Source organism: Phodopus roborovskii, unplaced genomic scaffold (genome assembly GCF_943737965.1).
Source record: "Phodopus roborovskii unplaced genomic scaffold, PHOROB, whole genome shotgun sequence".
NCBI lineage: Eukaryota > Metazoa > Chordata > Mammalia > Rodentia > Cricetidae > Phodopus > Phodopus roborovskii.
This window is the reverse complement of record NW_026126645.1, coordinates 7,460,105-7,485,000: the sequence shown is the minus strand read 5'-3', so window position 1 is coordinate 7,485,000 and position 24,896 is coordinate 7,460,105. Positions and strand designations below refer to the sequence as shown.

General features: G+C 54.7%; 3 protein-coding genes across 5 annotated transcripts in view; all 3 read left to right on the top strand.

The window, feature by feature from the left end:
* Plekhm2 (pleckstrin homology and RUN domain containing M2) overlaps positions 1-13,018 on the top strand; it is a 35,204-nt gene extending 22,186 nt beyond the window's left edge. Inside the window, exons 7-20 of one of the 2 annotated variants that reach the window (XM_051173740.1) lie at positions 1,201-1,260; positions 4,309-4,537; positions 6,430-7,284; positions 7,419-7,488; positions 7,597-7,687; positions 7,960-8,024; positions 8,363-8,451; positions 9,035-9,167; positions 9,385-9,575; positions 9,891-9,956; positions 10,588-10,747; positions 11,013-11,192; positions 11,270-11,386; positions 12,047-13,018. In XM_051173740.1, the coding sequence (XP_051029697.1) occupies positions 1,201-1,260; positions 4,309-4,537; positions 6,430-7,284; positions 7,419-7,488; positions 7,597-7,687; positions 7,960-8,024; positions 8,363-8,451; positions 9,035-9,167; positions 9,385-9,575; positions 9,891-9,956; positions 10,588-10,747; positions 11,013-11,192; positions 11,270-11,386; positions 12,047-12,184 (2,444 nt within the window). In that variant the 3' untranslated portion in view covers positions 12,185-13,018. The remainder of the gene's footprint in view (positions 1-1,200; positions 1,261-4,308; positions 4,538-6,429; positions 7,285-7,418; positions 7,489-7,596; positions 7,688-7,959; positions 8,025-8,362; positions 8,452-9,034; positions 9,168-9,384; positions 9,576-9,890; positions 9,957-10,587; positions 10,748-11,012; positions 11,193-11,269; positions 11,387-12,046) is intronic. The other variant, XM_051173741.1, reaches the window with a different exon arrangement.
* Positions 13,019-15,558: 2,540 nt separating this feature from the next.
* Slc25a34 (solute carrier family 25 member 34) lies at positions 15,559-18,483 on the top strand. Its single transcript, XM_051173495.1, has 5 exons — positions 15,559-15,972; positions 16,597-16,662; positions 16,750-16,902; positions 17,586-17,720; positions 18,207-18,483. The coding sequence occupies exons 1-5, from the start codon at positions 15,574-15,576 to the stop codon at positions 18,390-18,392; spliced, it is 939 nt and encodes a 312-aa protein (XP_051029452.1). The 5' UTR covers positions 15,559-15,573; the 3' UTR covers positions 18,393-18,483.
* Positions 18,484-20,086: 1,603 nt separating this feature from the next.
* On the top strand, positions 20,087-24,440 carry Tmem82 (transmembrane protein 82). 2 transcript variants are annotated; one of them, XM_051173681.1, is made up of 6 exons: positions 20,087-20,136; positions 20,408-20,578; positions 20,749-20,821; positions 20,968-21,142; positions 22,036-22,453; positions 23,505-23,828. In XM_051173681.1, the coding sequence occupies exons 2-6, from the start codon at positions 20,491-20,493 to the stop codon at positions 23,795-23,797; spliced, it is 1,047 nt and encodes a 348-aa protein (XP_051029638.1). In that variant the 5' UTR covers positions 20,087-20,136; positions 20,408-20,490; the 3' UTR covers positions 23,798-23,828. The 2 variants fall into 2 exon arrangements, with proteins under 2 accessions (XP_051029638.1, XP_051029639.1); XM_051173682.1 differs by lacking the exon at positions 20,087-20,136 and adding an exon at positions 23,950-24,440 and having other exon boundaries at positions 20,386-20,578; positions 23,505-23,695.
* Positions 24,441-24,896: the final 456 nt, after the last annotated feature.

Genomic DNA, 24,896 nt, shown 5'->3' with positions numbered 1-24,896 from the left:
GAGAGGCAGGCCATCTGAGGGGGCAGGGCATTCCTTCCCAATGCTCCACCGTGGTGGCTCAGAGATGGCTGGACTTATTCCCCCTGAAACCGACAAGCTGTGAGTGGCCTTTCAGCTCAGCTCGGTTGCTAGAAACCCTGGCTTTCCTCAGACCTTGGGTGTTGGTGTTCATAAGCCTGGCCATTGTAGCACTTCAGTGAGACCTAGGCTTCCTTGATGTGATCTCATTCACTCAACCTCACCCCCGGGAGGTGGACTCCGAGGACTCACTCAGCTCCTTTGGTCGCCTCCACTGAGACCTGACTTCCTCATTCTTTGTTTCTGTTTGTGCCATGGATTGTGTGTCCCACTTTCAGACTTGCTTCAGCAAGATTTGCATTGCAGGAGCTAGCAGTTTGGTTAGTGGATGGAGTGCTGGTCTAGCACTCTGAAGCCCTAGGCTCAATCCCTGGCGCTGCATAAACCCAAGCTTGTGGCTAAGGAGATAGATGGTCCAGTGGCTAAAAAGCACTTGCCATACCACCCAAACCTGCCAACCCTGACTGATCCTGGGATCCCACCATTCAAGGAGAGAATGAACTTGAAGGTTGTCCTCTGACACATGCAAGCCCATGCTTACACAGCACACACACACACACAAACACCAGGCATGATGATGGTGCACATCTGTAATCCCAGCACTTAGGTAGAAGCAAGAGGATCAGAAGTTCTGGGTCATTTTCTACTATGTAGCAAGTTCAAGAGCAGCCTGGGCTACATGAAAATATGTTTCCAAAAACTAATAATAATAAAAAGATTTTCACTGTTTACTTGCTTATGGGACAAGTGAAGAAGCCACTGGGTCTCCTTGGCAGGGGGTCTCATGAGCTACCCTAGAGGAGGGGTCAGGAGGCCCAGCCTTGAAGAAGCAGCCAGGCCATCCTTGGATGGAGGTTGTACTATCTAGTTCTAGCCAGAGGACATTACCCAGAGGGCCTCAGGGGGAAGGAAGGCGAGAAGACTCAGGTTCTTATGCAACAGAACAGGCTCTGGGTTGGGAAGGAGTGGCCCTCTGGACAGCCGCGGTCACAGTCGGCCCTTAGGCAGCGTGTACGAAGTTCTCCCTTTCCCCTCCCATGTCCCATGTCTCCACCCATTGCCCCCACCTCCCTCCTTCCACTGCCCATTTCTAATCGTGAGTTTTGTCCCTCGTTTTTATAGATTATGATTTTGGAGATGTGTTTCCAGCAGTGCCGTCTGTACCCAGCACAGACTGGGAAGGTGGGACAGAGTCCTCTGTGACCCTCTTTTCCTGTTTGGCAACATTTCCACGCCGGGCTTGCTGCATGTGTCAAAATCAGCTCCTTATTACCTATAACAATGTCCTTGGTCATAATGACGCCACAGCTGGTGTGGGAGTAGGTGGAATTCTGCAGTAGGGGAACTTGGCCTTAGCTTGCCCAGGAGCCGTGCTCTCAGGGAGTGTTCCTGCCTTTCCACAGGCGACTCAGGAGTCACTAAGTTACTGTTGCACAGACACCAGGCCATCTCCTAATGTCAGTCCCCGTTGTTATACTAATGGTATATGTGTGACCTAGCTCAGTGGAGTGGAACCCTGTTCTAGAGGAGGGATGCATTGAGATACAGGGAAGATAAACTCCCATCCCCACCATGAGCATCCAAGAGAAAGATGGAGGCTTGATCCCTTCAGGCTTTCCCTAATGGATTGAGATCCAAGTGAGGAAACTGCCCAGGCAGAGATGAAACTCCCTACAAGGAGGACCCAGCAAGATAGTTTGGCAAGTAAAGGTGCTTACCACCAAGCATGGCCACTTGAATTTTTTCCCTTGGAAGCCACATGGTGGGAGGAGAGAACTGTCTTCCCCAAATGGCCTCTGACCTCTGTGTACACACACAGCATCTTCTGATCCCTGTGTATACACACAGCATCCTTTGACTCTGTGTACACAGGATTCTCTGACCTCTGTGTACACACACAGCATCCTCTGACCTCTGGGTACACACAGCATCCTCTGACCTCTAGATATGCATAAGCATGCCCCAACCCATAAATGAGTCAATGTGAAAGCCTCAGATGAAGAGATTCTCTTTGGAGATTTTTGTTTTTTGTTTTGGTTTGGTTTGGTTTTTGGTTTTTCAAAACAGGGTTTCTCTGTATTACTTTGGAACCCATCCTGGAACTAGCTTTGTAGACGAGGCTGGCCTTGAACTCACAGAGACCCGCCTGCCTCTGCCTCTGTCTCCCAAGTGCTGGGATTAAAGGTGAGAGCCACCAAGGCCTGGCTCTCCTTGGAGTTTTAAAGCAGTTTAGCTTCCTATTCTGTCCACTGGGCATCAGCATTTTGAGGACATTTTTTATTTTCTGTCTGTGACTCTCCCCTCCCCCGGGGCTTAGACAAATTCACACAGGGACTCCCAGGTTGCAGGACTTACTCCAAGTGGGGTCTCCATTTGATAAGGTAAATGTCTGCTCCTTAGATTTGAGGCTGTCCTAGACTCCCTTCCCAAAGAGCTCCTGCCCCAGGCACCCCTTCTTGCCTGAGGTGGGGTTCCCCCTGAGGGTGACCTGAGCAGTGGACAAGAGCTGATTTTCCCATGTGATGTGTGAGAGACATGGGCTCCAACCCTGAGGTCAGCTGTGTTGCTCAGCCAAGAAGGTAGCTTTGAGGAGTGCGTTTGAGTGCAGGTAGTGTGACACCCGGAATTCCACCTAACATCTTTTCCCTCTCACCTTTTCTGAAGCATAATGTTGGCGTTGGTTTTTCCCTCTGGCTCTAACCACTAACCCTCTCCTGACACTTTTTACAGTCACTTGACAGGCAGCCATGACCTCTGACCTTCCTCCACCAGTAAATCTTGCCCAGGAGCTAATAGCCCAGCCTGCTCAGGTTGGCCAGGGCCCAGGCAGGGTTATAGTCATCACCACAGTGACTCTCCAAGTTCTTCAGTACTGAAAAGCTCCCTGGCCCACTGTGGTGGCTCACCTGGCTAAGGGACCACTGTCTCCTTCAGCCTGGAGGAAAGCAGGACTTAGGGTCCTGAGCAGGGCTGGGCAGGATGATCTATGGTCCTCTTTATAAAGTTGCTAGGCATCCAGGCCCTGGGGTCTGTTCACTCACCTCCCGTGACCCCTTCCACAATCAGCGACAAGTGCTGGGGGGATGAGAGAGGTTGATGTCTCTATCCCCGTGGGAGACCTCTGGGGGTCTCTGGCTCCCTTCTTCTGATAGCTAGGCTCCAATCAGGGAAACTGAAGAGTGTCCCTAGCATGTTCGTGACAGAGATGTCAATACTTTTAACCATTCCTAAGGCAGGATGAAGGCTGATTGTCTCAGGCCAGACAGGGCTACATAGTGAGGACTCCCCACCCCCCCATCTCAAAAGATACAAATGAGAAAAGACAACCACTTAAAAAAAGAGGAACAGAATACTGTGTCAGCCAGCAGGCCTGGACCTTCTGGTGTGCTTAGGGAAGCGTGTCCCTCCCTCTTCTGCACAGGTGGTAGTGGCCAGCAGGATGTGCACATGCCAGCTGCTAGAGTATGAGTGGCCATTGCCCTCACCCAGGCAGTCCCACCAGCTGGCCCCGGGCCTCAGCTCTCTGCCTGGGCAGCCCCTGCGATCGTGCCCCCATCTGCCTACTCCAGCGAGTTAGAGTGGAGGCCAGTTAGATCAGCTCCTCCCTGAAAGGCAACAGCATCCTCCAGCTCACCCTCAGAGGGGTGCCTGGCTCTGTCCCGGGAGCCCTGTTAGATTTGGGGGAGTGTCCCTTTCTCTCTGCATCTCATCTTGTCCCTGATCTGTCATCACTGTCATCGGTTGTGTTGGGTCCCGTGCTCCCCTCCCTGTGCTCCCCAGCCTTACCTCTTCTCGCTTCCTTTGTTCTCTGTTGTCTGTGGGGGAGGGGCCATGCAGAGGACTTTGGGTGTCACCTTGCACACGGAGTGGTGCGGAGGGGCTGCCGGGCACCCCCAATCCTTACAGGAGGGGCTTTGGGGTTGTCTCAGGAGGTGTGCCGCCCTGCCCAGGGTTTAGGCCTGGAAGCTATTTCACATTGTGGACCCTTAATTGAACTTGGCGAAGTGTGAGTACTAAGGGCTCCCAGTGACTAAAGAGCGTGTCCCCGTCGCTTGTCTTCAGAAGCATCAATTGCATGTCCTGTGGGTTGGGGCCTCTGCCCTTGAACTAGGCCCACCATGGTCAGGGTTCCCTGGGAGGAACTCGCCCACCTCCCCTGAGATGAAGTACTCTCTGGGGCCCAGTTGGTGGCTGACAGGCTGTCTGTGTCCTGTCTTCTTGTCCTTGCAGATGGAGACCTCACAGATACCATTAGCGGCCCCCGCTCCACTGCCTCAGACCTGACCAGTAGCAAGACATCCACCAAGAGCCCCACCCAGCGCCATAACCCCTTCAACGAGGAGCAGCCCGAGGCTGTGTCATCATGCGACACCACCCCTGTGCACACTACCTCTCAGGAGAAGGAAGAGGCACAGGCCCCCGACCAGTCAGATGCCTGCACAGAGCTTGAAGTCATCAGGTTAGCAGGGCAGGGCCTGGGAGAAAGTGGGTGAGCACCAAGCCCAGTGTCCACCTCTGTCCTCACCATGTAATCCAGGGCAGACAGGGACTTCCCCAAGAGCAGGGGACATCACAGAGACAGGTAACAGAGCAAGCGAAGAGCAGACTTTTTTTGGGAGGGGGGTTCTTTGTGTAGCCCTGGCCATCTTGGAACTTACTGTGTAGACCAGGCTGACTTCAAACTCAGATCCTCTGGCCTCTGCCTCCCGAGTGCTGGGATTAAAGGCATGTATGTGCCATCTCAGGTGAGGGTGCCACACCCGCAGTTCCTGGGAGGAACCTTTCCATGTTTACACGTGTCCATCTTGTGTGTATTCACATGTCAGAGTGTAGAAACCTCTCTTGGGCTGTTTCCATAGGGGCCATGGTTCCATTCAGAGGGCTCTGCCCCCATGACCTTAGCACCTCTCAGAAGCACCTGTTTGACAGACACCATTACCTGTGGCTTAGTGTTCCCATACATGAATTGAGATGGACACAGCTTCCATCTTGGAGTAAGGTTCAAGCCCTGGAGGGACTGGCCTGGGCAGCAGCCACAGCTGGCTGGCTTCGGGGCATTTTGTCCAGCCCATCCAGGGCCAGCAACTACCTTCAGGTCAGACTTCTTCCCAGGAGTATTTGTTTTGTTATATTTGTTTTGTAAGAAAGGGCCTCACTATATATGTATGAGGCCCAGGTTGAACTCAACCTTGCCAGCCTCCTACCCCAGCCTCCCAGTGCTGGGAAATCAGCATACATTCTGAGATCTCTCTAATTTTGGTTCTAGTCAAGCCTGCTTCACGGTTCATGTCTTTGACACATGGACAGAAGGGTGCAAAGGAGGGGTCTCTTGGCCAGAGCCATCTCAGCTCTCTGACCTCCCTTGGGCCTGCTCTGAAAACCCTTCACACCAAATGAGGAAAGAAGCCCCATATCCTGTCAACCTGCTGGCCTGAGGCAGGAGCATTACTCCCTAGAGTCTGGGTTTGGAACACACACACACACACACACACACTCTCTCTCTCTCTCTCTCTCTCTCTCTCTCTCTCTCTCTCTCTCTCTCTCTCTCTCTCTCTCTCTCTCACACATACTCACACACACCTGCTCACACAGATTCTCCTTCAGGTTGGTTAAAGTACATGGGAACCTGAGAGACTCAGCCCTGAAGTGTCTCAGCTGGACCCATCCTAGCCATCTTAGAACCAAAGTGTAGGGCCAAGATGATAAACCCAGAAACTCTGAGGTGTTTCTGGGCAAATCATTTATTCCCAATGGTACCTCATGGAAAGGGTTTGTTCACATTCTAAGGGGAGTAGAGGGTCGTTGGTCTAACTAAACGTGGTCTGTGTGCTTCCTGGACAGGCATAGCTAGCTCAGTCGGGTTTGTTTTGCTTTGTTTGGTTTTCTGAGACAAGGTTAGCCTGGAACTCGCTATGTAGACCAGCCTAGCCTTAAATGACCCCCGCCTCTGCCTCCGAGTGCTGGGATTAATTATAAGTTTGTGCTACCAGGCCTGGTTTAACGTAGACTTCTTTTTCCTCTTTTTGTTTTTGAGATGGGTCTGGCTGTAGCCCAGGCTGGACTTGTACTCATAATCCTCCCGCCTCTACATCCCAAGTGTTGGGACCATAAGATTGTACCAGCAGGCCTGGCTGCTACCTCAGTTCTATCAGCTAGAGTTTGTAGGCCTGCTTGAGAGCCATTCCTGCCTCTCTTGATTGTCCCTCCTGCCCATCCTGCTGGCATCAGGACACCTTAGGTTTGTCACCTTGTACTGCCCAAGACTGCATACACTCTGGACCGTCTCTCTGACCCAGCATGTACCCAGTGGGTAGTAAAGCATTAACTCCCTCTCTGTCACTACAATCGCAGGGTCACCAAGAAGAAGAAAATTGGTAAGAAGAAAAAGACCAAATTGGAGGAGGAAGCAAGCCCACTCCATCCCACCTCTAGCCACCAGAAATGTTCTAGGCAGGGGGCTGGTGATGGACTTGTGGGCACCCCAAGCCTGGAGCGGGACTTGCCAGATCCTGCACTTGCCTCCCGGCAGGAGCAAGGAGAAGGGCCCAGCATTGCAACTGAGAGCAGTGAGCAGTCTGAGCTAAGCCAGATGGGTTTGCTGATCCCGGAGATGAAAGACACTTCCATGGAGTGCCTAGGACAGCCCCTGAGCAAGGTCATTGACAAGCTCCATGGACAGCTGGACCCAAGCACGTGGTGTTCCCACATTGACCCACCAGATCAGTCCTTTCGGACCGGCTCTCCCGGGGAGGCCCCGGAGAAACCACCATTTGGTGACTTTAGTGAGGGGCTTCCAGCCCCAATGGACTTCTACCGCTTTACGGTCGAGAGTCCAAGTACTGTTGCACCAGGTGGCAGCCACCATGACCCTGCAGGGCCTAGCCAACCGCTGCATGTTCCTGGTAGCCCTGCGACTGCTATCCAAGAAGAAGAGGGAGGAAGAGGAGAGAGACAGGCATCTCAGCCCCTAGAGGACGTGCAAGGGGAGACTCAGGAGCCAGAGCCACAGGAACAGGACACCCAATTGCCACTGGTCAGTCAGGAGCCTGTGCCTGAGCCTGTGTCCCAGCCTGAACTTGTAACCCAGGAGGCTCTTTGCAAGCTCAAGCGAGACCAGCCCAGTCCGTGCCTGAGCAGCGCGGAGGACTCCGGGGTAGACGAGGGCCAGGGCAGCCCTTCAGAGATGACACACCCCTCAGAGTTCAGGTGAGGGCTGTCTACACCCGGTGCAGGATCTGCCAGCCCAGCAAGGGTGGGAGGTCTAGCCTGCTGGTGGGAGGTGGGAAGGTGTGTGACCTCTTGCCTGACCCCTCCTGCTCCTGCCCTTGTCCCTGTCACAGAGTAGACAACAATCACCTACTGCTGCTGATGATCCATGTCTTTAGAGAAAATGAAGAGCAGTTGTTCAAAGTAAGTTCCCGAACTGGGGAGCGGATCAGGTCTCCCACACTGTCGAGCGTGCATGTGTGTCCAGCAGGGCAGGTGTGCAAGCTGACTCCCGTTTGCTTGGGCTCTTAGATGATCCGGATGAGCACCGGGCACATGGAGGGTAACCTGCAGCTGCTGTATGTGCTGCTCACAGACTGCTACGTCTATCTGCTTCGGAAAGGTGCCTGCTGCCCCAGGCCAGAGTGGGTGGGGTGGAGCTCCCGTTCGTTCCCCAGCCTCCCCCCCCCCACTGTAGTCTACTAAGACAAGGTGTCCCACGGGAGGTATTGCTAGCTGGGCTGAGCACCCTGTCTCTCATTCTGCTATACTGTCACTTCATGTTGCGGAGTAAAGAAGAGGTCTCCTCTGCAACGGGGCTGGGTCTTATAAAATGGGGCTGAGGGAGGGGGAAAGGCCAGCCAGGGTAATAGGTATTGTGGTCTCCTCTCTCAGGGGCCACAGAGAAGCCATACCTGGTGGAAGAGGCTGTTTCTTACAATGAACTTGACTATGTGTCGGTGAGTGCAGGCTCTGCAGTCGGTGTACCTGCCTGGGTATGAGGCTTCTCAGGCCACCCACACTTAGATCTGGGTTCATCCTGGGTATGGGTACCAACATCCACAGAGGCCTCTGCATACATGGTGGAGATAGGAGTCAAGTGCAAAGACGCCTCTTCCTGCACCAGATCTCTGACCATCTTCCTGAACTCATGCCAGACCCCAGATCTTAGTCAAGGGCTGTCCTAGTAGTGACCCCAAATGTATGGTTTCTCCCTTTCTGATCCCAGCTAACCCTCACTCTGGCCACGCAGCCCCTTATGCTGGGCAGTAGCCAAGCCCTGTGTGGTTTCTGGCAGGTTGGCCTCGACCAACAGACGGTCAAGCTGGTGTGCACCAACCGCAGGAAGCAGTTTCTGCTGGACACAGCGGACATGGCCCTGGCTGAGTGAGTGTCAGCCCCCATCCCTCAACAGGATAGGAGAAACAACATCTGCCATGGGCTTGGCCCTGGCTGTGGGTAAAAGCAGACACCCACCTGTTCCCCCAAGAGCCTGTGGTCTGCTTAGAGAGGCAGGGAAGTGAACAGTAACTGACCGACTGACTCACGTCAACCCAGGTGACCTCAGCACCCCAGGACCCATGGAAAGGAAAGGGGCTGGTGTGAGGTCCAATAGGAGGGGAGACACAAGAGCCTGGCTGCTGTCCTGGGTGTGCCCTGGTCTACGGACATGAGACTTACATGTGATGAGGTTCTATCAGCACTGATTGGAATGGGCAAGTCCTACTGAGCAACACTTTGTCTAGTCTCCCTTTACATTCAGAGTTCAAGGCCCCATGGACACGAGGAATGGTCAGGCCTTTTCTGGGTATCATCCAGGGATGCAGAGCTCTGGCCTCATTGCCACCCCAATTCTAGCATCCTCAGCCCCTAGTTTCTGTTAGCTCTGGGCCAGGAGTTCTCAGGACGGAACCCTGTCCCCAAGGACCTGTCCCCAGGCCTCTGACAGCAAACCACACTCCCTGCACAGGCTCTTCTTGGCGTCTCTGAAGTCAGCCATGATAAAAGGCTGCCGGGAACCACCCTACCCTAGCATCTTGACTGATGCCACCATGGAGAAGTTGGCACTGGCCAAATTTGTCGCCCGGGAATCCAAATGTGAGGTCAGTGGCTAGGGAGGGAACTCGAGTGGCATGCCAACATTGGCGTGCCTTGGATTAAGGCTAGATGGTAGAAATGGTGCCTTTAGTGTTTCTCAGTCACCTCATGGGAAGGGCTTTGCTCCTGGGCATGTCCTGAGGTTACCTTGTTATCACTGTTATGGGTAAGCTGAGGCTCTGCCAAGGCTTTATCTGCTTTGTCTGTTGCCCAAACCCGCAGGCATCCACAGTGAGTGTGCATTTCTACGGGCTTGTGCACTGGGAGGACCCCATGGACGAGGGCTTGGGCCCTGTCCCCTGCCACTGCTCACCACCTGAGGGTACCATCACCAAAGAAGGCATGCTGCACTACAAGGCTGGCACCTCCTATCTGGGCAAGGAACACTGGAAGCCCTGCTTCGTGGTGCTCAGGTGGGAGCCCCGGCGGTGGCGGGCCCAGGGGATGTGTCAGGTCCCTGGCAGGAGAGGTCTGGGGCGATGCCTCTTTCTCCACAGTGCTGTGGGGTCAGCTTTTCCATGTAACCAGTTCTCAGGGCACAGGATTCCCAAGTCAGGTGACAGACCTTCAGCTGTGCCCAGGAAGGGGCAGTGTCCTCCCCAGCCACTCTGATTCCTTTCTTACCCCCTCCATAGAAAGCAGGTCCCTAGTTCCCACCCAGTTCATGAGGGACCCCTGGCTGGGACCCTCTTAGCCACACCTCACCTCACTGTACTGTGACCCTGCAGCAACGGAATCCTCTACCAGTATCCTGACCGCACTGATGTCATCCCCCTGCTCTCGGTGAACATGGGGTAAGTGTCCCAGGAAGATGGTACTGGGCAGGCGTCCTGCCTGGAGGTCAGCTCTGGCTGAGTCTGAGGCCGGGAGCTTGCTGTCCTTCTGTCCCTCACCTCACTTTGTTCGGCAACCCCCAACTAGTGTCTTGGGATTTGCAAGCTGTAACGAGGCAGGATGAATGGGGAGGCGCCCTTTGTCTGGAGAAGGTAGCCCCTTCCCAGCAAGTCCCCACGCCGCGAGTGGCAGACTCAAAGGAAGTGGATGAGTGGACACTGGTTCTGAGCAAGCGTAGTGAGTGCCTTTGCACCCTCCATGTTTGGGTACCCAAGGGGATTTTTAGCAATTCTGGAGATACAGGTTGTTATGCAACCGGGTACAGTGGCACACTTCTAGTCCAGTGTGGAAGGTAGAGGCAGGAGGATCAGAAGTTCCAGTTCATCCTCCGCTACATAACAAGTTCCAGGCCAGCCTGGGCTACCATGAGACCCTGTCTCAAAAGAAACAAAACAGTAAAGAACTATTATGCAGAAATGGCAGGGTTGCCAAGCATATGTAAACATCCCTAGAGCCAGAGCCCGAGGCCCCGTGTCTCATACTTCACCCACTCCAGCCTCTTCACCCCCATTTCACCCTCCTCTGGCTCAGGGGAGAGCAGTGCGGTGGCTGCCGGAGATCCAACACCACAGATCGGCCCCACGCCTTTCAGGTCATTCTGGCTGACCGGCCCTGCCTGGAGCTAAGTGCTAACAGCGAGGCTGAGATGGCTGACTGGATGCAGCATCTCTGCCAGGCTGTGTCCAAAGGAGTAAGTGTCCCTGCTTTCACCATCTGTCCAGCCTGGTCCATCCAAGATCTCTAGGGTCCTACCCCGAAACACACCGGTCACAGAGAAGCCTGGGAGGGCCAAGATGGTAGATCCTAGGGGACAGCCCAAGAATGAACACAAGCTCAGGGCACTTTGTAGCCTGGACCCCCACCCCCCATCCCTACACTGCTAAGGTAGACAAGAGTCCTGGGACGGTCCACCCTGGAGAAACGACTTGCCTCTCCCACCTTCCGCCAATGTCCAGGTCATACCCCAGGGGGTGGCTCCCAGCCCCTGTATCCCCTGCTGCCTGGTGATCACAGAGGACCGCCTCTTCACATGCCATGAGGATTGCCAAACCAGCTTCTTTCGCTCCCTGGGCACGGCCAGGCTAGCTGACATCAGTGCCATCTCCACAGAGCTGGGCAAGGAGTACTGTGTCCTGGTAAGCTGGGTGGGAATGAGGGCACAGGGCCACCCAAGGAGATCCATGCATACTCACCCGGGACCTGCCGTCCCTAGGAGTTCTCCCAGGATAGCCCACAGCTGCTCCAACCCTGGGTCATCTATCTGAGCTGCACTTCAGAACTGGACCGGTTCCTGACTGCCCTGAGCTCTGGGTGGAAAGCCATCTACCAGGTATCTAGCCGTTCTTAGCCTGACCTCACCTGTAAGGTTCTGAGGGCAGCAACTTGCAAACAACTCTGAGACAGATGCAGAAACTTAGGGCCAGAGGGGCAAGTCCCAGTGTCAGCTAGTTTGTCAAAGCTAAAAATGACAGCAGCAGGAGCTGTGGGGCTCATGGTGGGCCTGGTGATGCACAGGACAGGACCTCCTCCTCCTCCCCAGAGCCCTGGAGAGGTAGTAGCTTTTGTTTTCCTTTTTGATGTTGTTGGGTGTTTTGTTTGTTTGTTTGATTGTTTTTGAGATAAGGTCTTTTTATGCAACTCTGGCTAGCCTGGAATTCACAGGGAACTGTCTGCCTCTGGCTCCTGGGGTAAAAGACATGTGCTGTCACTTCACCCAGGGAGAGGTTCTGTTCTGTTCTGTGTGCTCCCTGTGGTTCTGAGGGAGCACTAACCTGAGCCTGAGGTGGAGAACAGTCAAGGGCAGAAATGTCCAGTGAATTCCAGGTAGACCTGAGAACCAGGAGTGGGGGAGGGGATCTCTGTTCACAGAGCAGGAGGGAAACTTGGGACATGGTCGATGTTCCCGAAGGGGTGTGCCGGGCAGCAGAGATCTTCCATGGCTCCTGGGAAAGCAGCCTGCAGCCTCTATGTTCCTTCTTGTTTCCCATAGGTTGACCTCCCTCACAAGGCGATTCATGAAGCTTCCATCAAGCAGAAATTCGAAGATGCCCTGAGCCTCATTCACAGTGCCTGGCAGCGGAGCGACAGCCTTTGCCGAGGCAGAGCCTCCCGGGACCCCTGGTGCTGAGGCGTGGCTGAGCAACACTGCTGGCAGGCAGGAAGGAGGGAGGCTGACCAGCGTGCACACTGTGGTGTGCCGCCATGCTGTTTCGGAGCCAGGCTTCCACAGGCCTCTACAGCCCACTCCTGCCTTGGGGTGGCAGAACACTAGCGTGGCTTGAGACAGGGATCCAGAGTGGGTGTCTGGCACTCTGGGCTTCCTGCCCAACCGGGAGTGACTAGAGGTCACTGGGCAGAAGGTTGAGCCCTGTGGGCTCTGTAGACACATGGCGTTCCCTGGGCCACCACCTTAACCCTCACCATCTGCTCAGAGTGGCCATGAGAATAATAGCATCCATTTAAGGGGTAACAAAGAGACCAGGAGGATGAGTGTGCCCTCTTCCTGGGCTGGGGGCCTGGGCACATGGTCAGGCCCCCTTGTTTGCTCTTGAACACTGTTCCCACTGCACAGGGAAAGGGGAACACTGGGTATCTGTGCATGCCTCCTACTCACGCATCCACCCCATGCACAGCGGCCTGCCTCACACAGCCTGGGCCCAGCCAACATCCCTCTGTGGCTGCCAGGAGGCCCTGCATGTCCACATCCCTGCCTCTCCTCTCCCTCAAATACAGCAGAGCTTTAGGAGCCAGGGATCAGTTGGCTCCTCTTGCCAGGAGAGCGAAGGAGAGAGATTGAGATTGAGAGAGCAGAGCCCATGAGCCTGGTGGCCACTTTGACACCTGACTGACCCAGGCTTGGCTGGAGCTGGCCCTTCCTGAGGTCTTTGTTAGGGCCCTCGGGGGACAGGACGGATGGATTGGGCTTTGTTTTTTAAAAATAAAATTGACGTTATATTGCTGAGACTTGTCACTGGCCCTCTTTAAGCGTGAGATGGGGAGGGCTCCTCTACCGCAATATCTTCATTGTCCGCTCTGTGCCCAGCACACCCCACATAGACTCAGAACCAGATCCGCCCCTGTTGCTTCCATGGCCTCACTGCCGGGAGGAGAAGGCCTGGAAGTCCCTGGGCCTTCCTGTTTCCTGCATGGCCATCAAGAGTGGGAGCCTGGGGGTCCAGTTGTTAAGGAAACTGTAAAGGGTACCCCTCATAGTGGTCCTTATCTTTCTACTCCATCTCACCCAGGGGCTCTGTGGTTCTGGGTGAGCAAGGCTGAGGCGATAGAAGTTGTGGACTGAGGAGGGGCATGGACTACCTTTCCTGTGTGAAGTGCTGTTTGAAGCAGGTTCTTCACACATCATTCTCCCAAACGTCCGTCCTTCTGGAGTCAGACTGGGTGGGTGGACTCCTTCTCTCCTCATCAGCCCCACCATAATCCATGGTTCCCAGAAATCGACAGCAGTTTGAAAATAGGGAAGGGAAGGTTCTAGAAATGAGCGGTTGTGAAGTTTTACATATGTGCACTGGTCTGAGTAGTGTGTGCGTTCTGCAGATATGGCCCATCCCATTGTCCAGGGTGTCTGTGCTGTGTGTCCCAATAGTCCCTTGGTTTTCATAGTGACTAGTGGTCGAGCAGGATTTGTGTTCAGGTAACCCCTTTTTTAATAATGGATCCCAAAGTTGTCCTCTGACCTCTGTACACATTTATGTCCTGTGTGCATCCCCTTATACACACACATGCACACAAGCAGGATAGCCTAAGCTAGTGAGACCCTGTCTAAAACATATATACATATGTACACATATATGCATTGTCATTAATGGGGTTTGTTAGGCATGGTGTCATATACATCTAACCCCAAAACTCAGGAGGCAGAGGCAGGCAGGTCTCTGTGAGTACATGACCAGCCTGGTCTACATAGTTCCAGGACAGCCAGAGCTACACAGAGAAACCCTATCTCAAAAAGAAAGAAAAGGAAGGAAGATAGGAAGATTAATGGGGTTGGAGAAAGATTAACAGGGTTAGACCGTGGTGAGAGCTCTTCCAGAGGATCTGGATTCCATTCCCAGCACCCACCCCCATGGTAGTTCACAATCATGTATAATTCCAGTTCCAGAGGATACAATACCCTCACCTTTTCTGGTTTCCATGGACACCAGACACACATGCACATACATGTAAGCAAAACACCCATATACATAAAAATATAACAATAAATGAAAGTAGGCATGGACATCCGTGCTTGTACTGTTAGTACCTGGGGGCCGGGGCGGGGGCAGTAGAGGCAGTGGCGAGCAGAGCGGCGTGAGTTTGAAGGCAGCCTGGGCTGCACACTGAGTCCTGGCCAGTCTGGGAACGAGGCACAGCCTCACATGAAACGAACACTCACTAACAGGACTCTGGGGTCCTTTACATTTCCTCTTGTTGAAAAGGAACTATCAAAGCTGTGCAGTGTGGCGCAGGCCTTTAATCTCAGCACTCAGGAAGCAGAGGCAAGCGGATATCTGTGAGTTCAAGGCCAGCTTGATCTACAGAGTGAGTTCCAGCACAGCCAGCGTCACACAGAGAAATCTTGTCTTGGGAAAAAAAAAAAGAAAGAAAGAAAGAAAGAAAAGAAAAGGAACTAAAAGCTGGACATAGTGGTACACACCTTTAATTGCAGCATTAGGTGGCAGAGGCAGGTAAAACTCTGTGACTTTGAGGCGACTCTGGTCTGCATAGCTAGTTTCAGGCCAGCAAGGATTTCATAGAAAGACCTTGTCTCAAAACAACAAAAATCAAGTGAAACTTTATTTTTTTTAAGATTTATTTATTCATTATGCATCCAGTGTTCTGTTTGCATGCATGCCTGCAGGCCAGAAGAGGGCACCAGATCTCATTAGAGCCACCATATGGTTGCTGGGAATTGAACTCAGGACCTGTGGGAGAGCAGTCAGTGCTCTTAACCTCTGAGCCATTTCTCCAGTCCCATCAAGTGAAACTTTAAAAAGAAAAAGAAAAAAAGAAGCTATAATCTGAGGGAACCAGATTGGGAGGCCAGCAAAAGGAAGCTACACAGGCTGTGGCAGATGTAGAAAGCGGACAGTTGCTCCTTAGCCCATGTAGCCCATGCCTAGGGCCAGGTTACCGCATGCCCAGGGCTTTAGCTGAAGCCAGACAGGAACTAAAGATGGAACAGGAAGTCTAGAGGACAAGGAGGAGTGCCCTCCCCCAGTTTGAGTCTTTCTTCCCACTCCATTCTCCTTCCAGTCCCAAGTGACCTTTACTCCAGATCCCAGGGTCCAGGCCCGCCTGGTCAGCAACAGCTGGGATTGGCCCGAGCCAGAGGAGGTGTGTCCTGACTCCCACAGCCCCAGTCTGCTGAATAGCAGGTGGAGTTGCAAGAGAGAACGGGCCTCCAGTCACTGACAAGATTTGTCCTCTAGACATGGTCCCCAGCCCTGTGGCCACACACGGGTGCAGACAGCCTAGATACAGCCACCTATGGCCTGTGCCGTGGCCCTGACCCGGGCATAGATGGCTCCTGCCATGGATACAGGGGATATGGTCCCCCCTGCCGTGGACCTGGTGCTGGGTGCCTCAGCCTGCTGCCTGGCCTGCGTATTTACCAATCCCCTGGAAGTGGTGAAGACTCGGCTACAGCTGCAGGGGGAACTGCAGGCCCCAGGCACCTACCCACGGCCCTACCGGGGCTTTGTGTCTTCTGTTGCAGCCGTCGCCAGGGCTGACGGGCTGTGGGGCCTGCAGAAGGGGCTGGCTGCTGGCCTTCTCTACCAGGGCCTCATGAACGGTGTCCGTTTCTACTGCTATAGCCTGGCATGCCAGGCTGGCCTCACTCAGCAAGCAGGCGGTACTGTGGTCGCAAGCGCTGTGGCTGGGGCATTGGGAGCCTTTGTGGGAAGTCCTGCTTACCTGGTGAGTGTCCTTGCTGCTTTACCTCTCTGTGACCAGTAGACTCTGTGGCCCTGGGTTGGGCGGGGCACACTGGGAGGGAATATCTGGCTAGGATCTGGAATCTGCCCTCGCTCTGACCCTTGCTCTTTTGGGGTCCATGCCCACCGGTGTTAGCCAGGAGAGGGAAGAGGTTATGAAGCAGGTAGACTCTAGTCATCATTTGCCTGTGTGCATGAGCTGCCTGTGTCCTGCTCTGGCCCCTGAAGTACAATGTCCTTGAGAGTGGCAGGACAGAGGCCCAAACATCTACTTAAGAAACTTGATTGGGAGGCAGAGGCAGGTGGATTTCTGTGAGTTCGAGGCCAGCCTAGTCCACAGAGCAAGTCCCAGGACAGGCTCCAAAACCCCAGCACTTGGAGGCAGAGGCAGGTGGATCTCTGTGAGTTCGAGGCCAGCCTGGTCTACACAGTGAAACTCCTGCCTCAAAAAAGAACCAAAATAAATAAATAAGTGAACTCAAGCAAACTGAGACTGTCCCCAAGCTTCAGATGTGGGCAGGGATACCATACAGGAGAGGGCCTCAAACATACCCAGCCCCGTTCCCAGCCTCTATCCTAAAGCCCCCCATTTGCTCCGAACTCCCAGGTCAAGACCCAGCTGCAGGCCCAGACAGTGGCCGCTATGGCCGTGGGACATCAGCACCAGCATCAGGTAAAACATCTTCCCCAGACCTCAGGGGACTCCAGGCCGTGTAGGGACTGTGGCTGTCCAGTGACCCCCACCCTCTCTTCCCTGCAGAGTGTCCTGGGTGCCTTGGAGACCATCTGGCGCCAGCAGGGCCTACTGGGGCTGTGGCGGGGTGTGGGTGGGGCTGTGCCCCGAGTCACAGTGGGCTCGGCTGCCCAGCTGGCCACCTTTGCCTCCGCTAAGGCTTGGGTACAGGAGCGACAGGTAAGGGGCTGGGGACACCGACAGGGAATGGGAGAGCCCGTGTCTCTGGATTCACCCAGGGGTGGTGACAGTTGGGGTCCAGAACAAAACCTGGTCTTGCTGAACATGGTGAGACACACTTATGTTCCTAAGACTTGGGATGTTGAGGCAGGAGGATCAAAAAATTTAGCTACATAGGGTTCAAAGTCAGCCTAGGCTACCTATGCGAGACCCTGTCAAAAGAGACGAGAGGAAGACAGGGGAAGGGAGGAAGGGGGAAGAGGGACGAAGGAGAGGGGGGTTGCAGTTTCTCGCCTGTAATCTCAGCACTTTGGGGGAGGCAGGAGGATTACAAGTGGAAAGACAGCCTGCTGCATAGCAAGCCCCATCTCAGCGAGAGAGGAGAGGAGGGAGGGAGAGAGAGAACGAACGGGAGGGAGGATGGGAAGGGAGGAAGAAGACAAGTTGTCTGTCACTGCAGTTGTGACACAGCCCTTCTGTCCAACAAGAACTGGGGTCATCAGTGAACCCTGGAACCACGGAGGGACACAGGGTTGGTGTTGGGGGCTGGGAACAGCTGAAGAGGTCTGATTTGCTCACCCTACCCCAGCCCTTCCAGCCCTCGTGGGCTTGGGGCAGGGAGAGCACACTAGGGGTGAGTAGAGGGCAGTGGACAAAGTCAACAGCCTGAGCCATCCCCGCAGTGGTTTTTGGAGGACAGCTGGCTGGTGACCCTGGCTGGAGGCATGATCAGCAGCATAGCTGTGGCTGCAGTCATGACTCCCTTCGATGTGGCCAGCACTCGGCTGTACAATCAACCGGTGGACAGAGCTGGCAGGGTGAGCAGGGGACGTGGGAATGCAGGATGTGGGGAGATACACACACACACACACACACACACACACACACACACACACCAGGGGACATGCACCATACTCACAACACATTAACACGCATGTCCTCGGCCCTTTGACTGCATTCTATTCTGATTCCTGATGAGGAAACCAGCTCAGAGAGATCAAATGACCTGGGTGAAGCCCAGCTGGTCGATGGAAGGGGTAGGGTTGCAATCATGGCCTCTTGTGGCACCGCCAACAGGAAGTGTCGGGACAAAGATTCCCACGTGCAGTGCCGCTATCCAAGCTTCACCCTGCAGGAGGCTGTCTGCCTGAAGGAAGAGGCTCCTTGTTAACACTGCAGTCTATAATCTTCCCCGGGCCGGGCCGGATGGGGCTGGGTGCCCTTCTGATAGGCCAGTAGACATGCTTGTGTCATCTGGGACCTCTCAACTCTCTAGGTGACCCTTACCCCATGTTCATCCCCAGGGCCGGCTGTATGGGGGCCTAGCTGACTGCCTGGTGAAGATCTGCCAACAGGAGGGACCCCTGGCACTCTACAAGGGCCTGGGCCTTGCCTATCTGCGCTTGGGCCCCCACACCATCCTAAGCATGTTCTTCTGGGATGAGCTGCGGAAGCTGTCTGCGAGGCTCAACCTTGACCAAGACACCTAGCCTTGTCCCCCACCCCACCACCAAGCCTGGCATTTGCTGCAAGTGGTGGCCTGCTTTAGTAGGACTGGCTGCCCTCAGCGGGGCTTGAGTCAGGCCCTGCTGCAGGTCAGCGGGGAGGGAGGGAGTGAGCCAGGGGCTGTAGACATTCACCCCTTTGCCTTCCCCCTCTCTCCTGGGTTACCATGCCTCGGGCCAAGGGCATTGCCTCGGTAACTCCTGCATGTGAGTACAGCCATTTAGTGGCACTAGGTCTTCAGTCCTCCATCCACCGTGTGACCACAGAATCTCTCTGAGCACAAGGAAACTGAGGCTGAGGGGAGGCGTCACTCCAGCTGGAGACACACGGCTTTTGTGGTGACAGAACCAGGACTGCAATTCTACTCTGCCCGCCCTATCCTGTGTTCTCAGCAAGGGAAGTGTCAGAACTGCTGGGCTGCAGATCCCTCAGAGGCCACTGCGTGTCAGGAGACTCATGGTTGGGCCACAGGGAGGCCTTGGTGTCCCCAGACTCTAGTTGACCAAGGCCAGGTATGGAACAAAGTTCTAAAACCTTGACAACTTAAACAACAAAAACCTATTTTCTTGCTTTCAGAAGCCTGGAAACCCAGGAAGTACTGGCAGGGTTAGCATCTCTCTCTTATCTCTGTTATTTGTGGTACTGTGCTAGAACCAGGGTCTGGACACCTTAGTCATGTGATCTACACCTCCAGCCCAGGGCTCTCAGATGAGCATCTCTTCTTCCCAGTGTTACTGTTGGAGCCACACCAGCCTTTATCAGGCTGGGGACGGATCAGTCGGTGGACAGCCTGTGCGGTGCTCTTGAGGGCCTGGGTGTCATCCTCAGCACTGAATAAACTGAGCATGATGGCCCTGCAGAGTAGAGCCAGGAGGCTACAAAGTGAGTTTGAGGCCAGCCTGGGCTACATGAGAGCCAGAGAGAGAAAGACAGAGAGAGAGAGGGAGGGAGGGAGAGAGGAAGAGAGACAGAGAGAGGGGGGGGAAAGAGGAGCAGAGCAGAGGGGATAGAGAAGGGGAGAGGGAGACAGGGAAACTCAGTTATGTTGGATAGGGCCAGCACAGCACAGGGACCACCAGTTAGAGGGAGCTGCCCTGTCCCTGAGGGACTGGGGTTAGGACTTCAGCACAGGTCTTCCTTTCCATTTGAGTTCAGGCTTTTAGTGAGGGTTTCCCATTTGTATACATCCAGAGGGAGCCCCGGAGATGGGGGTCAAGATAAGAGGGCATCTGCTCACTCACGCAAGTCCCAGGGCAGCGTCACAGCAGGGCCCTTTCTCCTGACTGCAACCACACTCCAGGAAACTATTATGAACAGAGAAAGGTGTGTTTGTAGGGCCCCCAGTAACAACTCCTTGGCCAGGCAGCTCCAAACACACCCCAAGCAAGGGTGAAAACTGCTCTAGACGAATAATCCAATAAAGTTTTCTACTTTGTGTACTTTCACCACTCCCCTCTGCTTCCTGACCCTGACCCCCAAACCTTCAGTTCTCAAGAGGAAGGACCCAGAAACCAGCGGCCACCTGCCCCGGTGAGGCCTGCCACTTAGTGGACCCAAGAGGAACAGTGTGACCGGGCGACAGGCTGCATTCAGCCTGAGGCTTAAGGGGACTCCAAACCCCTTTCCCCGCGCTCCATAGAAGCTACTAGATCCTAGAAGGTGCAACAGAGCCTGAAGGGGCCTGGCGCTGTGGGGAAGATCTGAGCGGAGAGGGCTGACTCACTCCAGGTTGAGTGCAGGCCACACCTGAGTCTGGCAAGGCCAGGAGAGCAGACAGAGGGACTTTTGGAAGGCTTGGTGAGCTTGACGTCTAGCGGGGATGGAGCAGCTCTAGGGTGCGCTGTTTTGCCCTTGAGGACTAAATGAGAAGTCAGCCGCAGCAGCTGGCTCACAGCGCCCCTGGTTCCCGCAGCCAGGGCGGTCTAAAGCTTCTGGCTCTCCTGCCCCGCCCCCTATCCCGGGCCTTTGACCCCTTCCTAGCTCCTCCCCTGTCGTCTAGAGACACCTTTGACCGGTGATGTCACTGAGTCTATCCCAGCGCAGACCCGGCCCGAGGCTGGGGCTGGATTCCTGGAGGCTGCCATGTTCTCCCTCCCCTCCCTCTCTTCCTGGCTCCCCAGCCTCCCTTCCTTTGAGTGGGGTTCCAGCCTCTTCGACAGCCTCCTGCAAGGTGAGCGCCTCCTGAATGCGCATCGGGCCCCGCCCCTCCCCCGGTGGGCGGAGTGTAGGGTGGGCCTACACGTGGAGGGGGGTCTGCACCTGGCTTCTTCTCCCTGCGCTAACCTGCCACCTCCCCTACGATCCTAACGTCCCCCTCGCCCTCTCCTTTGCCCGGCTCAGGCCTGATCGGGGCCCTTGGAGTCTCGGTTCTCAACAGTCTCCTGAAAGTTTACTTCTTCGTGGCCTGTGTCAAGTGAGTACCCACGTCGGTGCCACCCAGCCCTGCCCAGGCAGTCGATCCATGCACGGAGTCTGTCTCTCTTGGAGGAGGTTGAGAGAGAGGCTGGGCATCCTCCCGGGACCCGACACTGTGAGCCCGCACCCATTCTGCCCCCACAGTGACCCCCAGCGGCAGAACCATAAGCAGCGGCTTCGAGCACAATGGGCCTCGCTGGAGACAGTGCACCTGGCTGGTCTGACCCTGTTCCTGACCGTGGTAGGGGCCCGGGTGGCCGCCCTCGTGGTACTGGAGTTCTCTCTCCGGGCTGTGTCCACAGTGCTGTCCCTAGGCAAGGTGAGACTGCAAGGTGGGGCCAGTCTGGGTCACTTTCATCCCCTGGATTGGGAAGTAGGGCTTTGTGGGGGCTCCCTTTTCCTTAAGATCTTAAGATGAAGACGACCACAGTTTGTTGTTTTGCTTTGCTTTCTTTCCTTTTTTTCCCCCTTGTTTTTTTTTTTTTTTTGTCCGAGACAGGGCTTCTCTGTGGCTTTGGAACCTGGCCTGGAACTTGCTCTGTAGACCAGGCTGGCCTCGAACTCACAGAGATGCGCCTGCCTCTGCCCCCCAAGTGCTGGCATTAAAGGCATGCACCACCACTGCCTGACGAGATTGTAGTTTGTTAGCTGGAGTTTCTATTGCCAAAGTCACATCCAGATCTCTATCCTCTCTTCCATGCGCATGTCAGCTCTATGAGCTGGGAGTGTGGCTCGGTTGGTAGAGTGCTTGTTTACCATACACTAAGCCCTGGATTTGATCCCCTGCACTTTGTAAACCCAGGCATGGTGGCTCATTACTATAATCCTAGCACTCAAGCAGGAGGATTGAGAAGTTCAGAAGTTCTTGACTAGCTATTGGTTTTGAGGCCTGGAACACATGAGATCTTTATTTAAAAAAAAAAAAAAAAAGTAACATCCTATCGTCCAGGCTTGTGCCTTGAGGGGTTTGGCCCATTTTGTCCTAACAGCATGATTAAGAGTCTTCTCAGATCTCCATAAGTGGGGAAACTGAGGCTCAAGGGAATACATGATTAGTCTGTGATCAACAGTCACCAGGGAGTAAGGTGTGAAATCAGGTCTTGAAGGCCCTGAACCATCCATCACCTTCCAGCCATCGATGGGCGAGAGAAACCACCCGTGAGATGCCAGTCTCCCACAGTGCAGCCTACCCTGGACTCCCTTCCCCTGCAGGGCTCCGGGGACAAGGAGCGACTCCAGCTCTTCCTGGTGTGTCAGTTTTCGCTGGGCTGTGGGCTGACCTGTGGCCTGAGCTTCCTACAGGAAGGTGCCCCACACCGCACCCTGAACCTACTGCTGAGCCTGGGGCTGGCCACGCTGCTCGGCTTGGGTGCCCGTCGCTTCCGCCGGCACGTCTGCAGTCTCTATGAGTTGCACACCAGCCAGCGCTGCTGCGGGGTCTGCTTGGGCCTGCTGCCTGGCCAGCATGGCCTGCCCAGGCTCCTGGGCCGCACTCTGGCTGTGGCCTTTGCTGTGAGTAATTTGGCAGCTGTGGCCCTCATCAACCAGGACTTCCTGAACACGTCAGAGGCCATGCGTTTCTGGACACCACTCACCATCTGCTACACGCTGCTGGTTATCTACATGCAGGGTGAGAGTCCCTGGGCTGGGGTCCCTTCCATTGGCCACACCCCTCTTGCCATCCCAGCCACCCAGTCTAGGGACAGGACTTGTACTTTATTAAGGTGTACTGTAGGCTGCTCAAAGTAGCCATGTGACATAGGAGTCCTAAATAGCTGGTCCCTGGGCTGGTCTAGTGCTAAGGTGAAGGGGATTGTGGACAGCAGCAATACCTGCCAAAGCACAGAGTGAGTGAGGGCATGGCCATGCAGAAACACTGAATGGTTCAGGGTTGTTACCCCAAGGGCAACAGGGATTGGAGCAAGGCTGGCACCTTCAGAAAAGCCTGGTCCAGAACACTGGCCAGCCAAGCTCAGCAGGGTCCTAAGCAAGAGAGGGGAAGACAGTGGCTGGTCAGATCTGGCCTCATGGAAGAACCTCCCGCCTGCAGGCTGGGAATTGATGAGGCGTGGCTGAGTAAGGAAGGGTGGTCCCGGCAGCAGGAATAAGAGGGGTGGGGGGAAGCTTGGCAGGCTCAATGTGCAAAAGGAGAAGCCACAATGCCTGGCCCTGTGAGTAAGGTCAAAGACTGGGTGAGGCTTGGACCGGATCAAGTCTGACCTCGTAAGACAAGGCTTGGATTCAAATTCTACTCTAAAAGCCATAGGAAGTCCTGGGAGGAGAGGAATCATGTCATCTTATTGACACGTTTAGGTCACTTTAGCAGGCCAGTAGAACTTGTTCAGGAACAGAAGTCACGAGCCCCATGAATGAGCTTCAGCAAGAGGGAAAGGTGTCTAGGACCCGGGTGGGTGCTGGGCTGCGGATGAATCAGACCCACGGGCACAAAGGGGAGAATCTTAAGTCCTTGTCACCAACTAACAAGGGTTCTGTCCTCAAGGTGTGGGGAGACGTAAGTGTGGGCTGTATGTCTCGTGAGCACCCAGAGAGGGAAGCCGGGATGTGGAAAGGCAGTCGGGGAAGGTGGTACTGTCCCTGGGGAAGGCATAGAGAAGCAGAACAGGCTGGCCCCAGCTGACCTCGAGAGGGTGCTGGCTGAGACAGTGACAAACATCCTGCAGAGGAGCAGCGGCAACATCGCTTCAGCCTACAGGGCCAGGTCCAGACGGTACTGGTGCGCATGGGTGGCCTCTTCATCCTGTTGATGACTGTGGGCCGATGGCTGGACCTCCTTGGTATCCTTGTCTCCTTTCTGGGTGAGCTGTGGTGCTTGGCAGGTGTTCGCACCCTAATCGACCTCTGCCAGATACAGGTAGGCACCCCATGTACCGGCAGCTTCCCACCCTGCTCCCATGGTTCCCAGCACCTACAGAGGCCCAAGTTTGACAAGGGTTATGTTGACCGGGGAGGGTAGAGGATCCAGGTGTCTTTTAGCCACCCGAAGTGGGAGGTGGATGCCAGGGACCATTCCAGCTGGCACCCCAGGGTCCCAGAGGGGCAATAAGGTCCTGATGATAATGGACCTGACACTAACTAGAGGCTGCGACCCTTCTGACCCTCCCCCAGGGCTTTCCATCCCAGAGGCCTACAGTAACAGCAGCAGTAACACCAGAAAGGGTATCAACAGTGACAGCTCCATGTGAGCCCCGGTCTTCTGCACCTGCCTTGTCCACAAGCAAGGCCGCCTCCTGACCTGCCCTAAGGAGGACTCAGAGTCTGTCTCAGGCCTACACAGACTGACCAGCAAGGCCTTGACCACAAGATGTGGCCTGGAGACTGAGTGCCAGAGCTGGTCCCCACCTAGAGTTCAGGGCAGGCCATGGGGACCCCTGGAGAAAGGGGACAGCTAGAGGTGGGGGCCTGGGAAGGTGGGGCCGTGAAGGCCCATGAGTAAATCCCTCTCCCTTGAAGATGGGCAGTGGATGCCACATCATCAGACCCGCCTTTCCTGGCCAGGCAGGAGGACAGACTGTGACCTCAGAATGGGCCCCTGCTCTCTTACCACCCCTCCCCCCCACCTTGCTCTTTCCACAAACAATAAAGTTGACTTTTCTCAACCTGTGTTGAGGGTTACAGAGAAAGAAAAAGAGGCTCCCTGAGACCCACAGAAACCCTTTTTTTGCAGGGCTTTGGGATATTAGCCTCAAGCCTACCCCTGCCCTGAGTCTCCTGGGGGCCAAGGACACAGAGTGACGTTCCCACTCAGCCCATGGTATTAGAAGGGACTGCAACAGAATCTGGGTCCTCAAAGAGCTTTCTCCAGGTCTCACCTCCTCGTCACTCCCACACAGCCAGACACGGAATAATCAGGAAAGAAAAGACATGCAGAAATAGAGCACGGTAAAAGCCCAGAGGCAAAAGGTAGAATGGATAATTAAAATTAGAAAAGCTGGCTAGTAAGAAGCCAAGCTAAGGCCAGCGGGCATCATTCATAAGAGTAAGCCTCCTCGTATTTATTTGGGAGCTGGGTGATGGGCCCCCCAAAGAGTAAAAAAACCAAACCAAACAAACAA

Coding starts and splice junctions, on each gene's coding strand:
- Tmem82 (XM_051173682.1), top strand. CDS start 20,491: ATGTTCTCCCTCCCCTCCCTCTCTTCCTGGCTCCCCAGCCTCCCTTCC. Junction 20,822..20,967: donor TTCTTCGTGGCCTGTGTCAA/GTGAGTACCCAC, acceptor CTGCCCCCACAG/TGACCCCCAGCGGCAGAACC. Junction 21,143..22,035: donor CAGTGCTGTCCCTAGGCAAG/GTGAGACTGCAA, acceptor CTTCCCCTGCAG/GGCTCCGGGGACAAGGAGCG.
- Slc25a34 (XM_051173495.1), top strand. CDS start 15,574: ATGGCTCCTGCCATGGATACAGGGGATATGGTCCCCCCTGCCGTGGAC. Junction 15,973..16,596: donor TGGGAAGTCCTGCTTACCTG/GTGAGTGTCCTT, acceptor CCGAACTCCCAG/GTCAAGACCCAGCTGCAGGC. Junction 16,663..16,749: donor GACATCAGCACCAGCATCAG/GTAAAACATCTT, acceptor TCTTCCCTGCAG/AGTGTCCTGGGTGCCTTGGA.